Below are 19,421 nucleotides of genomic sequence, written 5' to 3'. Positions count from 1 at the left end.
GGTTGCTTTGACTTGGAGGGACATTCAGTGGGACATTCCATCCACTGCCATGTTAATTCAGTTGCTTCATATTGTTATTCGGTGTGCTCAATTCTAATTTCAAACTTTGTTTCAGTCAATTGGAGCTGCTCAGTGGCAGCATAGTGAATCAGCATGTTTTTAAATGTTTTTTATTTCTCCAAAAATTATGTTTTAGCTAATTCAACATAAAAAAGGCGGAACCAGGGCGGGACAAGGCAGATAGAGCCTGCTGGTTGGTCAGTCAGGGACCAACCAGGAGGCTAACAAAGGGTGAATTGTCACTCAAATAATTGTGATTAATTGTGATTTAATTGCGTTACATTTCTGTTTGTCTTGTAGGCTTCGAAGTTGCATATGGTAGATATGACATATAACCTAAATATGCAAAGAAATTACTGACATATTTGACAACTTTATACTTAAAAAATAACATTGATAGTGGAAATAGCCGATCTACAAGCTCACAAGGCGTCGCATCTGCTATTTCCGACAGGACTGTGTAGGCTACAGACATTTTATGGAGCAGGGGTTCAAGCAAATGAAGTAGGGAATCATCTCACCAACATGGCATCCATAATCACACACTGTCAGCCTTTATTTTCACATTTAATTTTGCAATCAATAATATTAGCAGAAACACACATACCAAAAACCTTAACCATCCTAAACGTACTATATAGTAAAAAATAGAATAGTAAATGGTGCATTTATATGGCAACTTTCTCGAAAGCACACTACATTCACACTCAAGTTGAATTATTATGTCTTATAGAACATGCAATTTCTTGACACACACATTTGCAGTCAGTGAAAATAACTTTCCCCCTCAGATTTCAGTACATTTATTGGAATAAAATATTGTTTTGAAAATGTTACTGGTGGTTTTAAAGTTAAAGTTAATGGATAAATATAAATTAAGCTTGTGCTAAGTTTAAGATCATTCCCCTTTTGAATTTTAACTTAATTATTTAATTTAATTGGGTCGTACCTCGCCATTTTCCTTAATGACCGAAGCCAATCGTTTGATTTTTACCTCCGGGTAATTGCTCACAGGCAAAGCGTCTATCCACAGATACTCCGGAGACAAAACCTTGGTGGGTTTATGGAGCCACAGGTATCTGTTGAAATGACTCTCGTCCTGCCACACTGCCTCTATACCTTGCTGGGTGTCCAGCTCAATGTTGTGGTTGCATGTCGACACCAGATGATGGACGTAGACCAGCTCCCCCCCAAATATGTTCGCCTGGTAGTAGTAGTCACCTTGGTGAGGGGCCATATATGCCTTCGAGGCATTCCTGCGCTCGTAAGTAAACTCGCTGCGCTCTCTGTAGTAGAAATCTGGGTGTAGCCCTGCGATGAGTTGCCCCAGTGTCTCGGCTCCAAAGTGAGCATGGAACTTCATGTCGACATCAAAACAGAAGATGTAGTCGGTTTTGCCGCGAAGCCCCGTTTCTATTAAAGCCTGGATCTGTTTCATCCTGCCGGCTGTTATGTCCTGCCAGCGGTCCATCCCCTGCACAGACCTGATCAACATCTCCCGGCCGGCGCCCATCTCCACAGAAGGGACCGCGTCCGGCTGGTCCGTGAAGACGTAGTAGCGGACATTATAGCCGACGAAAAAGTGGCGTTCGGCCGTCTCCAGAAAGTCCTTCAGGAATCGGGTGTACTTGCCGTAGGCAAAGACGGTCGTCGCCACGGTGATGTTGCGCGGTTGGTAGATGGCGTCTAACAGCGCCGTGTCAAAGGTCATGTCCCAAACTATCGGCGCTAGCCACGGCGTCGCCAGTACAACGTCAGTACGCTGCGGGTTGGTCAGAATGTTTGGTTGCTTCAAGGGCCGGTTTGAATCCAGTGGCTGAAAAGCTGGATCCAGTGGCCTCAGGGCCTCGGGGGGCGGTGGATTGTATTGCGCCGCATCTCCAGGATAGCCGGTGGCCTGCCCTCCCCAACAGAATTCAAGAGATGGCCCCCATCTTAACAGCACTAAAGCTAGCCCAAGAAGCAATAGAGTGCTCAGCAGCGAGGACCAGCGGGTTTTACGAAATAAACGAATCTTCATTCTTCCCCCTTGGTGTACAGGGGCATCAAGTGCACTCTGCTCTCCTAACTAGAAGACCTTGAACTGTCTGTGCTCTCCTCAACACATAACCATCTGCAGGAGAAAACCGCCGTACAGGGAGGTGATGTGCGTCAGTGCCAATCCAGGTGCACCAATCACGGTGAACGGGCTGGTGAGACACAACGAACGTGCCATATAAGAAGAACACTGCGAGACCGGTCTGCCCACAGTATGCAAAAACGATGGACACTATGATGGGGTGAGATAAAACACAACTATTAGTTTCCTTGCCAAAAAGAAAACTAGTTTAGCTGGTAGAATCTGATCTCCTCCTGTCCTCTCAAGTAACACTCTCTTCAAAGCCAGCAGTCTCTAGGCTATACTGTCACTCTGATAAGAATTGTGCTAAATGTCACTATAACGCCAAAGGTTGTGTTTTATTCATCTTATTTCAAATAACACAACACAACGCTAGAAATAAAAATTGATTGTGTGTGGTGGGTCTTTGAAGGGATAATAAGCAGCTTCCTTCTTTATTTTATATAGATTTTATTTTTCATTTTCAAAGTTACAGCAGTCGGCAGTATGGAGACATAAATGGTGTACTTGCCATTTAAAAAAAAAAGAAAAAAGAAAAGCAATCCTGTGGGTTTCTGGTAACCTTTGGGTTTCTGGTGTCACCCAGGCAAAGACCTCCCCTATCGGTACTTCCAGGTCAGTGGCGTCAGTTCAGCAAAAGCTAGGGTATGGCAAAGATGGGAGTCCTCATGGAAAATAGGCATTACATTTTGGATAACACGGTTCTATTGTGAAAATAGCAGATCTTGTGAGCATGTAGATCGGCTATTTTCACAGTGTCTGAAAAAAAAACGACTTTTGACAGTTTTTTTACACAGGTTTCTACGGTTTCTTGGGCTGTACTGTATATGGCAGCCTGGAATGTTTTTTCAAGTGCAGCTAAACTTAGCATGTTAGCAAACATGCCAAAATTAACAACCTGCGGAACCTGGGAATATACCATTTTGTCAAGCTGGGGAGAATACAAGTAAGTGACCATTATGTTAAATTTTGCATTTGTAGTTATTTTACTGTAATTTAACAACATAATAACCAGCGCAGATAGACAAAGAGACATTCATGGATTTATAATTAATAGTAGCTTTTATTTCCCCCCCTGGACCCAGGGTATAGCAGCTGCTTACCCCTGCCATACCCAATTGACGCCCCTGTTCCAGGTCCATTTCTGGAACAGTGTGTGTGTGTGTGTGTGTGTGTGCGTGTGCGTGTGTGTGCGTGCGTGCGTGCGTGCGTGCGTGCGTGCGTGCATGCCTGCCTGCCTGTGTGCATTTGTGTGTGCGTGCGTGTGTGTTGTGCTGGGAAGTCTCAGAAGCCACTAAGTGTCTGGAATGCTACCAGCCTCCACCTGAGGGGTTCTACTGCCCACAGTAAAACCCACTCACCTGACACAAAGTCCTGGATGAAGAGGTGAACAGACGCTCTGAATTAGTCAAATATGCTAATTATCTCATTAATGATGCACGCACAATACAACAATATACTTTGCAGATTCTACAGGGAAAAATATATAGGAATCAATTGAGAGAAGTTTGGTAAAACCTTTAATCAAGTTTATACAGCTTTCTCCTGGTCTATCATGTTGGAGTAATGTGAGATAGTGTCTCACTTTACCCCGAAGCAATTGTCTCACTTTACCCCACAGCCACATTTTGGGAAAAAGGACATCTCTTATCAATGTAATGTTTAGCTATATCTATCACATGGATTTATAAGTTGGTAGTTCATCAACATGTATGATATAAAACGTTCTCCCCGATTCAATTTGCTGTGACACAACAGCTGATTATGTTGACAGCAAGAAAATTTACTTTTACATGCAAAAAACATATTTTTGTGAAAAAAGCATGTTTTCAACAGCACTATCAGGTCCTCTCCTTCATGGCAAGGGGAGAATTCAAGGGTTTTGAAAATATAATGGTCACATGACCACCAGTGTTGTAGTGCTAAATTTGGAAGTGTGGGCACTCCCCGCGCGTGCACGCACATGCACGTGCGTCCGTGCGCGTGCACATAACGTTTTCGCTGGCTTAAAACAGGTCTGCGCGGCGGCAGAAATAGCCTTAGACCAGTGGTTCTCAACCAATAATTTGATGACCGGATCATCAGCCAAACTTCCCATGCAAAATAGCTCCACAACTGATATTTCCAATTAATTAATCCATTTTCAAATCTTATATTACCATCTGCTGTTAGTCATGCTCATTTCAGCACGGCTGGCGAGCCTACAGTATTTCAACCAATTGCTGGGTCAGAACGACCTGAAAATATAATATCAACTGACTTGACTTGAGAGAAGTGTGGGGCACTCCGTACCCCCGCGTTCCCCCCCCACTACATCCCTGATGACCACAAATGTGTTTCAATGCCTAGATCCAGGGGGTGTCTCAGTTCACCCGGTGTCTCAGTTTACCCCGCTCTCCCCTACAGACATTTTATGGAGCAGGGGTTCAAGCAAATGAAGCAGGGAATCATCTCACCAACATGGCATCCATAATCACACACTGTCGGCCTTTATTTTCACATTTAATTTTGCAATCAATAATATTAGCAGAAACACACATACAAAAAACCTTAACCATCCTAAACGTACTATATAGTAAAGAAATTGTATAGTAAATGGTGCATTTATATTATTTATTAAGGGTTAGGGTTATATTTCTTGACACACACATTTGTCAGTGAAAATAACTTTTCCCTCAGATTTAAAAAAATAAAAAAAAGATACAAAAAAAAAAAAGATTTGTGTTTGTGTCCCATTAACTTTACTATACAGGAAAAAAAATACAAAACATAAATATGCTTTAAGTAGCATGTGAGGGGTTTTTCATGATGCTGAATCCATTGCAAGCATTTGTTTTGCACGAAAAACATTCTGTGGGCTACAAATGGCCCCTACAAAACTGTGAAAAGTGATGATTCATCACTAAACCATCGTTTTGTGGGTCTGTTTTTAGCCCAATGAATGTTTTTCATGCAAAACAAATGCTTGCAATAGATTCAGCATCATGAAAAACCCCTAGTTTGACCCCTCACATGCTACTTAAAGCATATTTATTTTTTGTATTTTTTTTCCTGTATAGTAAGTGAATGGGACACAAACACAAATCAGTTTTTTTATGAGGTTTCCCCCGGGAGGTGAATTTCAACCTTTTAGTACATACTATTACACACCTTTAGAGACACATTGGTGAAAAAATTTCTTGGTAACGATTTACTTCGCAGATTGGTCAAATATCTTATAAATTCCCCTTACTACAACATGGAACACACCATATATGGGCATAAAGTGCCAGAGTTCTGAGGAGAATAAACTTACCAGATAAATAATGAGGAGAACATACGTGTGCTCGCTTTCAGCGAGCCCACAATAATTACAATAATATAGCTGCAAGCAGCTATAATATGCAATTTAAATAGTCTGCATGAGGTGAGACTTGAACCGGTGACCATCGGCGTTAAAGACACATAAAACACTGACTGGAACCTGTAAAATAACATCTAAAATATCTTGTGCACATTACGTTTACAGGAGGAAAAATATCATAGTGAGAGTACCACCTTTTTTTATGTAAACCTGACAGTGCTTAGCAAGTATCACCAATTTGTTTTATGTTCTTATTGCTTTGATAATACAATAAACGTAGGTAGATCAAGCTACAGGGGAACGCGTGTGTGCATACAAGGTGGCAATTTTAGGGGTGCCAGGTAGATTCCGTCTACCAGAGAAATATTCAGCGGTGGTCACACCGTCTCTTTAGCGTGACCGTCTGTGTAGCTATGCGTGTCTGTAGCCTGGCCTGCAATACTGCAGTGCTGGGTGACTGTTGAGCAGCCTTGAAATGTACAGTAAGTGCATGCATAAACACAACCTTGAAATGCATGGGCACCACTGCTCCGTTCACACTGGTGTGACTTATTTTACAAAAAAACAATTTTTAGATATTTACGAAATGGATAACGCAAAAGTCAAATCAAAGTACCCAAGTTATGTTTGTAACCAAAAAGTTTCAATGCAACCACAAACAAGTCAATTGATTACAACCCACAACAGTTCAATGAATGAACATTAAATAAATAAATGTCTTTAGCCACATGCATGTCAAGTTACCACAGATTTTTGTTCCAAAGAACTCCTCAAGTTTTTAACTCTCAATATCTTTATTTTGCAACTTTTTAATTTGTTGTCTTCTTTGTTGAAGAGTTGGTCATCAGGTTGTAAACCTTCAAAACAGAAGGTTAACAACCTTGCCATTTTCAACAACATAAGCATGTCTTTTAAATCACTCAAGTCTTCAAAACAATGTTTTCAAATAATTCAAGTAGTAAATGTCTTCAAATAAAGTTTTTAAACATTAAGTGTTGTGAAGTCTGAACCCAAACCAGCACACGGAAACAGTTCTCAAGGTGAAAACGCAATAAGCGTTGTTTTATTCAAGGGGGCGTTCCCCTAAATCATGAAATAAAGTTCTTCCCAAAACCGGGGCTTTTAACTCAAAATATGCTTCTTTCCAGAACTTAACAAACAGGGGTTAAGAGCCAAACATTTGGATTGCCTTACTCGGAGAAGCTGTGTTGCGGCCAGGTGCTGACATCAAACTGATTGAGAATGAAATTGGACTAGGAGAAGCTGTGTTGCTGCCAGGTGCTGACATCATACTGGTTGAGAATGAAATTGGACTAGCACCATAGGCCCCTGGCTCCACCTGTAGCTGCTAGAACAATGACAGTAATACATATTAACCACATGGTTACACAGAATCATGGACTACGGAATATATGTCGACCCCTTTCCTTGTTCACCTTTGCACATGCATATTACCTGTAAGACTCCCTAATTGGGAGATAAGTGACCGTCAGGTTGCATACACAAACTTTAGAAGGCAATCGTAGCCAATCAGGAGGTAATATGGGAAATCCATGTTGATGACATGATTTGAGATACTGTGTACCGCTTTGCGTGTTTTTAGGGCAAAGTCTGTAGGAACAGTGTTGAAAAATGTGTTTTTTTTTAAAAATCAGCCTGATGGTGGCGCTAGAAGTGGACCATGTGAGAAAGCAGGGGCGGAGGTTGTGATTTGGCATCCAATTTACGTGCTTTTAGGCCAAAATCTGTAGGTGCAGTGTTGAAAAATGTGTTTAGCAAAAAACGGTCTGATGGTGGCGCTAGAAGAGGGGCATGTGAGCAATCAGGGACAGAGGTTGTGATTGGCCATCCGATTTGCGTGATTTTAGGCCAAAATCTGTAGGAGCAGTGTTGAAAAATGTGTTTTGCAAAAATCTGTCTGATGGTGGCGCTAGAAGAGGGGTATGTGAGAAATCAGGGACGGAGGTTGTGATTTGACAATCAATTTGAGTGATTTTAGGCCAAAATCTGTAGGAGCAGTGTTCAAAAATATGCTTTGCAAGAATCGGCCTTATGGTGGCGCTGGAGGGCCATGTGAGAAATCAGGCAGCCAAGGAGTGTGTGCAAAGTTTGGCATGGATAGGGGCAACGGTGGCGGAGATATGAGTAGGGCAAAAGTGTGATGTCACACAGACAGACTGACAGCTGGTGGAGGTTTTGATAGTAACTGCGACCTAACAGTCGCAATAATACTCACATCTCTTTAGTTAAATGCCTACATTAAAGAGATGAGGCCACACCCCAAACAATAGTGAACACAGGCAATCATCCACAACTGCACACTCCTGACAATATAAAACACATTCTCACTGTAAACCATAGAACCAAAATGAAACAGTAAAACGGTAAAAGACTATAAAACACAAGCAAACAGTCTTACCGGTTAACAGAGCAGCGCACACACATCGTCCTGTCAACATCACGCTACCAGCAGTGTTTTGCACAAACTGCTCTTCAGGTGGATTCAATCAGCCGACGTCCAACGAGCAGCCATCTTAGCTGCTGCATTCTGGGAAATGTAGTTTTTCGGAAAAACCAAACAAAGCCATCATTTAGATTCAGTTCTCAGGCAAAAAACCTGGCTGGATACAAAAAAAAAAAGAAAAAAAATCTACTAATCAGCCGATCTACAAGCTGAAAACAAAATAAAGTAAACAAATCTGCTGATCTACAAGCTTGCCATTAAACTCAAAACACATCAATAATCAACTTATCTACAAGCAATAATTACATTCCCAAAATAAATCTTTTGACATTCCAATCCCAAAACGCCAAACAAACATTTCTGAACCAAATGGCCACTTACCAATAATTATCTTAGTCACACAGCCTCAGTGTCAATATCAGAGTTGATCAGGTGGATCTAAAAGCCAAATATAGTGTGGGGTAAGTATAGATGAATGAAGTAAAGCTGTTCGAAATTGGAATAGTATTGAAATGAAATGCGTACAAACCTGCAGCAGCTCCAGTGAGGTTACTGAGCAAACTATTGATTATCAATTGCTGGGCAGCTGTGGCTGATTGTCACTTAGGGACTGTGGTAAAAACATTGCATGTGAAAAATAAGAATATGCTCCATTTGAAAAATAAAATAAAATGACTGTAATTCCAGCTGAACCCTGGGTTACAAGTGCACAGTGCACTAACCCTCTACAATACATTATTGCAAATTGTGATGAAAATGTGACTTTGCATGTATGTTTTAGAGGCAGAAGAATAATTTGCATAAAACTGCAATATTCATTGAATTATTAAAAAATAATGTTTCATTTTAAAAGAATTCCGATCTGACAGATCTTGTTCTGTGCACGTGACGCGAAAATTCCAGAATAAAAGCGGGTTTAAGCGTTTTACAAACTGCTCAAAATGGTGTAAAATCTAAGGGTGGAGCTTACTTAACAAAGACACAGATGTCTTCCACTTGAGTCAAGGCACGTGTTTAAGCAACTTGCATGTCTTTAAACAAAACGAGGCATGACTTATGCCCGTTTAAAGTTTGAATTTTCAAACGCTTTGTATAGCGCCCCCCCTTTGGCCAATTGAAATAAGATTGTTTTCAGTGATAATTGGACTAACCCTCTACTTCTTTGCCAAATGCCATGAACGTGTAACTTTGCATGTATGATTTAGAGGCAGAAGAATAATTTGCATAAAACTGCAATATTCAGTGAATTGTCCAAAAATAATGTTTCACTTTAAAAAAAATCCGACCAGACAGTTTGACCGGATTGGTCCAAAGTTCGTGTAAAAAAGGTTTCGCGCATGTGACGCGAAAATCCCAGAAGGAGATAGATTTTTACTGGTTTTCATATAATTCAAAATGGTGGAAGAACTAAAGGTCAGAGGTCAAAAGTCAGAGTGTAAAGGTCGTTCAGCATGAGGAGACGCATAAGTGTATACAGGTTTCATGGCTGTATCTCAAACAGAGCATGAGCTATACCTGTTCAAAGTTTTCACTTTTCAAAGGCTTCCTACAGCGCCACCCTTTGGTCAATTGTTGCAAGCTTCGTGTTATAGCCGTTTGGCATAGTCCTCTACCATACTGCCGAGTTTCGTAAAAAGCGACTGCACGGTCAAGCCACTAGAGAAAAAGTGGCGGAAGAATAGAGAAAAGGTACAATATCAATGAGTGGCTTTTGCCACTGCGTGGCTTGGCCACTAATTACTATTTGACAATCATTGTTTGGGCGGAAGAAGTACTTTCATTATTTTGTATTATTATTCGTCTACCGTTAAAGACTGAAATTCCGAAATCCCTAATGCACAATACTGAAATTAACAACTGGACAGATATTAACAGGGAAAAGTAATAGTGGGAAAGCTGGTAAAATCCTGAATCCTCCATGTTAATTTAGAATATCTGCCCACTCCCATGCCGTCCATGATCCCTTTATTTGCATCTCCATGTGTTGATATAATTCCAGCGAGGCAGAGAAGCTAATGAAGCATCTGCTGATCCGCCTCGGGGTCACATATAAGTGCATCAATGCCGTGCCACAAACATGGGCTTCCATCACCTCTCCTCTTATCACGGAACAGCGGCTGCTACGCGGGTGTGGGTGTTGCGCATCTGGTGCTGAAGACATGGAATGACTCCAAGAAACGCAAAACGCGTGACCCCATGAAGATGAGAACACCACAACGCAGCTATCATCTAGAGTATATTAATGGTGACAACTCTGAATATAGGGGAGTTCCAAGTAGTAGGCCTAGGTTTTTTTTATCTAATTTTGTTTTGTTCTTATTAAGTGGTAACTAAGTACATTACATGAACTTAAGTACTGTACTTAAGGAACATTTTTAGGTATTTGTACTTCACTTGAGTATTTCCAATTTCCAATACCTTTACTTCTACCCCACTAAATCTCGGATCCAAATGTTGTACTTTTACTCCACTACATTTATTTGAAAACTTTAGTTACTAGTTACTTTGCAGATATGAACTAGAAGCAGTGCTCTTCCGAGCACAGGTCTCCATCAGGTTAAGTATGTCCTGGTGGCGCTAAATGTGAAAAGGGTGCCATGTCTTCTTTAGCCTTTAACTGCAATGTGACGCTGCATGCATGATTTGAGGCATTTTGTTCCAAAATAAATGTTGGTAAAAGTCGACCTGCTGGTGGCGCTATAACAGGCCAATGTGAAAAGAGTGGCATTTGTTCCTTGTCCTAGTGGGAATGTGCGTGCAGAATTTCTCTGTAATCACAAGCTGCGTTCATGATTTAAGTCATTTTGTTCAAAATGGACCAATCCTGCAAACTTTGGAAGCCAATGTTAGCCAATTAGGATGGAATATGAAATATCAGACCATAGACTGTAGAAAAATATGGACGATGCGAAGCCATTGGTTTCTATGCAGCGCAAACAGCCCTTTTCTACCCCTTGGAATGGGTGTCGCCATCATAGAATTGTAAAGGCATCAGAGATGCTATTGGCTGCCAACGGTCATGTGCAACCACAGGGATACATGGGAGAATGTGGTCGGAGCCTCCCGAAATACAGCACACGAAGAAGAACACAGCCGGCTGGTATCAGTTTAGTTGGCCACGCCCCCCCGCAACTTTATCATTTATTTTAAAATAAATTGGACCACATTTCGACAAAACGAATATGATGGTGATTGAAAGGCAATTTTTAACTAGCGATAGGAACCATACAGTATTCATGAAAATGTTAATTAAGATTAGAAAACGAAAGGGGAAAATGAATAGGATCCAATGGAGGACAATTCTTTTTGCGATCGGCCGGGGGGGAAAACAGCGCAACTAGCGGCAAATCATTGGAAGTTTTACTTCCGTATTGGAGTCATTTTAAATCGGCAGAACTATGCCCCTGTATCAGACAGATCCGTCTTGATCACATGACAATAGAGATACTGTGTACTGATTTGCATGATTTTTGGATAAAATCTCTAGGAATTATAGAAAAAAATTATTTTTACATAAATCGGCCTCCTGGTGGCGCTATAAAAGGCAGATATGAAAAATGCAGGGCAAAGGTTTTTCCTTGGCCTCTAGGGAGTGCACATACAAAGTTGTTGTCAGTGGAGTTATAGGTAAAAACACAAATCGGCCTGTTATATTTAAGTGGCATTTATTCCTCTGCCTATTGGGAATTTGCATGCACAATTTAACCAAAATAGCACACTGCGTTCATGATTTCAGGCATTTTAATCAAAACGGACCAATCATACAAACTTTGGAAGCCAGTTTTAGACAATCAGGATGGAATTTGGAAAATCAGACAGCTCCATGTCAATCACATGACTGTAGAGATGTTGACTGATTTGCGTGATTTTTGGACAAAATCTATAGGAGCACTGGCCAAAAGTTAGTTTTGCAAAAATATGCCTCCTGGTGGCGCTAGAACAGGCCCATGTGAAAGATTTGGGGCAGAGGTTCTGAATTGGTATCCAGGGAGAGTGTGTGCACTGTGCACAGTTTGGCAGTGACCGGGCCAACAGTGCCAGAGATTAGCTGGTAACGGACGGACGGACGGACGGACGGACGGACGGACGGACGGACGGACGGATGCACGGACAGTCGGACACACACACACACACACACACACACACACACACACACACACACACACACGGACGGACGGACGGACCGGGGCGAAAACATAGTCTCTCCCATGCCTTTCGGCTGGTGGAGACAATTATAATACTATAAAATATACATAAACCAAAACCACTTAAGCCCTATTTTATACCTTGGCTTTTCAAACATTTTGTACTTTTACTTTTGGTACTTTAAGTATTTTTTGATGCCAATACTTTCATGCTTTTATTCAAGTACATTTTGAATTCCAGACTTTTACTTGTAACAGAGTACATCTACTTGATACTTTTACTTAAGTAAAGAATTCAAGTAATTTTTCCACCACTGTTCTTATTCCAGTTTCACTGGAATTGTTTCACAAATGTTTTCTGTTTTCTTTGTTGGGAGGCTGCCTTTTCGCCTATAGTTTGCATGGATATATCTTTCAGCCAGAGAACCAGAAGAAGCAGATAGAAAAGATAATTACGAGGTTCAACGGTGCTCTTGAATGACAAACAGATGGATTAGAAAAAAGTGGAGGCTCTGTGTCGATAATCCCATGTGAAAATGAGAACCACCAGAGCGTGAACGGGCTCCCAAATCAAATGTAATGGAAGACGGGGCATGGGCGCAGCAGAGAGGTGAAGATTACACAAGAACGATGGGATTTGCTGCTCATCCCACGTAACGTATCGAAGGCTGCGAGGTCAAGGCCTTTAATGAGATACTGTATGGGGAACATTCATGCACTGCTTACAGCCTCCATCCAAAGCTTCTACTGAATGTAGATCTTTATTCCATACGAAATAAAATATAAATATAACGTGGTGCCCGCAGGGTCAAGAGATTGAGACCTCGAGATTAACTTGGTGGGAAAAGTAATATAGGAAACTGAATTACATTTTATGCCGAGTCTTCAAATTGACTCATTTAATCGGGACTGATAGGGTCTTTACATTATTCTTGATGGCTTTCATCAGTTTTGATCTCATTAGAGACAATGTAATTGACTGCATTAAACTATGTCCCAGTTCTTTCAGTCCACGCTGTCCACTCTCACAAATGACATCCCACATTAACTGCTGCACCGACCCCCACACCATTCTGTACATGAGGACAAAGCATGAGTCACTCACATGCCGGGTGGAGCTGGAAAAAAACAACAGTCATCATCACCATAACATGGGCGGAGATAATTGAGAATTTCTCAATTCATAGGAATAATATTGTTTTTCACTGGATGTCACCAAGGAACGAACTGCACACAGCAACGGTTGCAAAACAAATCTCTCAGCATATTGAGCTGAATGTAAATTGTACCAGTACAGGCAGGAAAGAAAAAAACTGATTTGTACTTCATCGTATGCCAAGAATAAGAGATCTACAAGCACAGCTTGCTTGTAGATCTGCAATTCTTTGGCTCATAATAACACCATCATATAACAGACTATAAAGTAAACAAAATGGGACTGGATTTTACTTAAATTTTACTTGGCAGCCTTGAATGGGTGCACAGAATATTTGTGAAAATAATGCAGTAACAAGCCTTTATAGCTTTATAAGCATTTTATAAACTGTGTTTTCCACATGGTTCGTGCACTCTTCATCATCACTGAAATATATTTCAGTTGAATGTAATATTAAAGGAGCTATAGTCAACTTTTTCTTTAAAAACGGACGCTAAAATAAAAATAATGTTTTCGAAAATATATTATAAAAAAGATTAAGCTTCATATGTGTTTCTATTAAAAAATGACCACAAAAAGCGTAAAATAATGATAAAATTTACATTTTGGCCATTGTTGGGCTGACTTTGTTTACATCACTTATCAAACCATATGAAATAATAGAAGAGGGATGTAAACAAAGTCTGACAATGGCCAAAATTATTATGGTATCATTATTTTACGCTTTTTTTGGTCAGTTTTGAATAGGAACACATATATGAAGCTTAATCACTATATTTATTTTAGCGTCCGTTTTTTCAAGAAAAAGTTGACTATAGCTCCTTTAAGATCTTTAAAATATAATATTCTGTCCAATCCTCTCTCATTAGCATTTTATTTTAATTCATTGTTTATTTAATGGTTAAGTCAGATATTTTTTTTAAATAGTTGTCGGTTGTAGGATAGCAATTTGGCAAATTGGCAACCCACCTGAAAAATATTTTCTGTTTATTAACACATGGGAAGCCAAGGTTTCTAACATTTCTAGCTGTTGCTGCTGCCGCCGTTCACTCGCGCTTTATTTTGAAGAGCCTCGGAAGCTTCGTGCGTGTGCACGTGAGTGTCCACTGACGATTGAGGAAGAAAATCCATTTGTTTACAAACGCTCGCGAAACTAAAATCCAAACCGGGGCCGACCATCGCGGTAAAGTGTCGCCGTGAAAACAATCAGATCTCTGCTTCCCTGGCGTTCTTTGCACCCAGAGCCGTTTTTGGTCCCACGGGGGCCCTAAGCGTGATTCTACCAAGGGGCCTTTTTTTTATTGTTTTTTAATCAATTTTATAATGGGTTTAATTCTGTTCTTTTTTTATATAAATATGCCAAATTGCAGAATTGTCATGCAAGCATCAAGTAGCCTAACATAACAAAGGACTGGACAAATATGCCAAAATGAGCATAGATGTAGGCTATGCCAAGGAAAAATAATTATATCTGAAACATATTAGGTAGGCTATATAATTTGGGGCTAAATAGGGCTAAAGGGGTTTATGTATGATTTATAATATCATAATGATAAAAATATCATCATAATGAATAGTAAAGTTACTAAGGTTTTCAAATGAATTTGAGGTTGAGTAAAAGTACAATATTTAGATCTGAGATGTAGTGGAGTAGAAGTAAAAGCAGCAACAAATAACTCAAGTTGTACTTAAGTAGCCTACAGTACTTAAGTAAATGTACTTAGTTACTTTATACCACTGCACACACCTCACAACAAGTCAAGAACCCACAGCAGCTAGTTAGCAACAACAAACAAACAGAACCAAAAACCAACCAAAAGCAGAAACAAATCACAGACAATGGTCACAGAGAAAGAGGCGAGCGCACTGTCACTGTCAGCGCACTGTCAGCGACAGACAGCGAGGGAGGAGAGATTACATAACAACAGCAGTACAAGTGTCCAGTCGTGACACGCAAGGCAGCAGGATAACACCCTTGCTAGCCCTTGCATATCGCCACTAAAGCAACAACATGGCTCCATCGCACAACACAAGTTACAACTGACAGTGCAAGAATGTTTATTTACCTGTTTGCTGTTGCTGCAGTTCCTTTTGACGCTTTTTCTTTTTCTTTTTCTCATATCCAGAAAGATAAACGTGCATTGTCAAACCGAAAGTAAACAAACACTGAAAGGGGGCGGGGCGGAAACTCCCAAAGAGTTCCAGAGAGTCAAGAAATGTCGTCTCCTTTTCCTTTTTGGCCAATGGGACAATGGCATAGAGGCGGGACAGCCAATCAGGGACATGAGTAAGTCTGGCTATGCGAGGTTAATCAGAGATGTCTCATTCAGGCTAAGATGGCAGTAGCGCTGGTGTGAAAAGTCAGTTCGGTACGTTCTTTTCTGCAGAGGAGGGGGCTGTGGGGGGGGGCCTCTTTGGTCGGGGGCCCTACGCAGACTGCGTAGTCTGCCTATAGGGGGCGCCGGCGCTGTTTGCACCTCATTCATAGATAAAGCCCTTTTTATGTTTCAGCCTAGAATTGAAATCAATGCAGCCTAGTCGCGCCATTTTCTCTCTCTGCGAGCCACAGTGTGACGTATGGACTAGGGTCATTCACAGGGAACACAACATGCGCGCAGCACGCTGCACAGTTAACCCTTTGTTATCTCGTTGAGGAACGAGACAACTCCTTTTGGCAGAGCGACCTCTAGTGGCCTTATCTCGTTACTGAACGAGTTTGGCCCCTTGGGTGTTAAAGAGCTGGAGATACAGGGAGACTCTGTTACTGAACAAACACAGGGTCTTCAACAGGGGGTCCGGGACCCCTAGGGGGTCCCCAGAGTTACTACAGGGGGTCCTCCAAATCATTGAGTGATAGATTTTTTTTCTCCTTTTTTATATTAACCATTTGAACCCTAGTCTCCACATTCTGAGAACTTGCGAGGCGTTGTGAGCTTGTAGATCAGCTATTTTCGGCAAAGAGGTTTGGTGTAGATGGGGAAAAAAGTACAGAGTGAAAGGTCAAGTTTATTAAGTATTGACGGTTCAAGTGGTTAAATATCTGAAAACACAAATTGACATGAATCCAAAATACACTAATGATCGTGCTGTCAAACAATGAAACTATGGAATTCATGAACAGGTTGTGGGGGGGTCCCTGCTTCATCTCTCTCTCGACTAAGGGGTCCTTAGTCGACCCCCCAAAAAAGGTATACCTTTTGTTTTAACTAAGAAATATCACTTACTCAACCTTTAATGCAAATACATTCTATCCACGACAAACGGATAATACCTATACCCTTTTCTTGCGAGTACAGTGGTAATAAAAAGACTGCTGTGCAACAATTTGACATTTCACATTATTTGGTTTGATATTATGGGGGCTAGCATTATCCTCAGTTCAATGCCTTTTCCAATTTGAGATCCACTGCTTTCCTTGATTTCCCCCTCATCTGTAAATGTCACTTTAGTGGGAGTGATGGAAATATACTTGCTGGGGGAGGGGGGTGTTAACACAAGAAAGGTAAAGTTGAGGCACGTTCCCAGGAGGAAATGGACAGGTTAGCCCCGTTGTCAGTCAACATGGTCATTCTTTTTCTTATTATCATTTTCCTCAGGAAATAACTGTAAGTCAGGTTCTATATCCTCTATGACTATATTACTTACTGGTCCCAGGGGAAATTCCCAGGTAAATGGTATTATAAAAGACAGGCCAAAATAAATAAATAAAACATTAGATAATACTAGGCTTTTTATTTGTATTTACTATTTATATAAAAGCGTGTCACAAATGTGGACTTTGCTTTATGACAGGAAAGTGATGTAAACCTGAGCTGCCAAAGCATTGGCCTTATCTTTAAATTATTAAATCAACTTTGTATCCTTTAGAGTGTGCGATTGATTGAATTCTTAAGGCAGGTTCGCACTGATGCGATGAATAATTCTTCTGTTTCTACTTCCCAGACTAAATATCACGGAATTAATCGAAATGCATTGATAGTATATTTTTGCACATACAGTGGGTGAGGGCGTTCCTGTATGCCTGGGACATGCAGACAATGTTAGAGAGGCAGGCGCCGGAATTTCCAAAAGGGCCTTTTGGTGGAAGCACCGAAAATAGCAGACCTCCAAGCTTGGAGGTCAGCTATTTTTGGTGTGTGAAACCACACTGAACTAAGCATAACCAAGTCAATACTGGAGATGTAGCGTAATGGAATGGATTTCTACAGAGAGAGGGGAATTCTCTCAACATAAGATGCTGCATTCAAATTCAGGAGAGTTTGGACAAGGCAATTCTATTGAATGCTGCCTTCAGGTATAGCATGGAAAGAGGGCGTTTGCATTTCTTTCACCATAGTAAAAACTGCATTCATGGTCTGGAAAGGGCAGTTTCTACATACAGGTAAAAGGGCAGGGGCTCAAGCCCCCTTTGATGTACAGGCATACGTGTGCACATGCCTGCTGTATGCCTGTGCGTGCAACATGTACAGTATTACAATACCCTCCCTCCCCAACCCCCCCAAAAAAATAATGCTCCCCCAAAAGCCATGGCGTATTTCGAACACTGTATCCAGGAGACAATATTGGCATGTGCTCCCACTGTTGCTGCTCATCTCATCACAGTCTGAAAATCCCAAATGAGTTGCCTCTCCTTGGCAGTGTCAGGCTAAGGCGTGACCTTCCATTATCTATCTGGTGTCGCCAGCATTTTCTGTCAATGTGTCACACACGTACCCCTGTTCCCTATTCCACCGCAGCCACAGTGGAATCCCCCAGGGCTTCGCTGCCGCCCTTGGTGCCTTAGCCAGGGTTTTAGGGTTAACACTGGCCATTATGCGGCGCATAATTGCACTTCGTCATGCTGCAAGATTGTCCCAATAGAGAGAGAGAGAGAGAGAGAGAGAGAGAGAGAGAGAGAGAGAGAGAGAGAGAGAGAGAGAGAGATGCTGGGAAACACTGTTCATATGAGAGAGGGATACACCAGTGAAAGAAAAGAAAAAAACACCCAGTCACAGCAAATCCATCTTCCACTCCCCAGAGCAACGTCAGACATTCGAGCACGAGCGTTCCTGAGCTATTTATGTAAATGCAAGTGTGCGCGAAAGAAAGGGGGGGGGGGGGGGTTGGGGGGCACTCTCCGGGGGCTCATAATTGGTTGGCGAGCTCATTAGGAACGTGTCGGGCTGGCCGACGGTAGTGGCGGAATGCATCGCCTCGGGGGTGACTGAGGGAGTGACAGACTGCAGACGGAAGGATGTGACCAGGTCTCAAGGCCACAAGGGAACTCTCAGTTGCAATCACAGTTCACGGCATCAGTCAAATTTCAGGCCTGAGGGGCCATGCGGCTAGCAGGTTGGGAGGTGAGATCTCCACGGGATTCACTTTCCCATTGGCTCATTGGTCCTATTTTTATCTTTACCCTTTAGTCCGGGATCTTCAACAGGGCTCTTGGACCCTCGGGGGGGGTCCCCATTTGCCGAAAATACGTGTAGCTGATCTATGTAGATCGGCTATTACCAGTGAATACGTTTAGTGTAGGGACAAAGAGCAGTATTGAGGATTACATGACTGAAAATACACATTCCAGCATATGTACAGAAACAATAATAAACAAAGAATATTGATTTTCACAACACTGATGAGTACTGTCAAACAAGTCTATGAAGCCATCTATGAACTATATGCAACTCAATTTTATATAGAGTGAGGGTCCCTGCTTCATCTTTCTCTCAGCTAAGGGGTCCTTGGCCTGAAAAACCCCTGCTTTAGACACATGTTATGTGCATATACATTGTACAAATCCTATGGACGTAAACCTTATTTTCTTCCTGAAAATTCATGTTTGATAAAGCAAGTTATACTTTTGGAAGCTATAGTCAATTAATAAACTATTATTATATAGCACATGTTTTATAGTTATTATTTCTGTAACATGGAATGCAAAATCTGTGGATGTTCCATTGTCAGTCAATGAGACTTTTCTCTTTGGACTGTACTGTTTCATTCACTTGGCATGTCAAAATCCTGCTCTAAGACACTCTACACTCTACAGTACATTGGCTTTATAGAATACAGGGTGTAACAAAGTCTTTGTTGTATCCCGCAGTGGAAGGCAAGACATGATCTTCACTAACACTGAATAAAACATTCTGGAG

General features: G+C 41.4%; 1 protein-coding gene across 1 annotated transcript; it reads right to left on the bottom strand.

The window, feature by feature from the left end:
* Positions 1-994: 994 nt before the first annotated feature.
* LOC308297740 (histo-blood group ABO system transferase 2-like) lies at positions 995-1,771 on the bottom strand (the record flags this gene model as incomplete). The annotated part of the gene is made up of 1 exon (XM_080741299.1): positions 995-1,771. The coding sequence occupies one exon, from the start codon at positions 1,769-1,771 to the stop codon at positions 995-997; it is 777 nt and encodes a 258-aa protein (XP_080597425.1).
* Between the last annotated feature and the right edge of the window lie 17,650 nt (positions 1,772-19,421).

This window comes from Nannobrachium achirus (assembly GCF_963921795.1).
Source record: "Nannobrachium achirus genome assembly, chromosome: 2".
Classification (NCBI taxonomy): domain Eukaryota; kingdom Metazoa; phylum Chordata; class Actinopteri; order Myctophiformes; family Myctophidae; genus Nannobrachium; species Nannobrachium achirus.
This window is presented reverse-complemented; position numbering and strand designations above follow the sequence as displayed.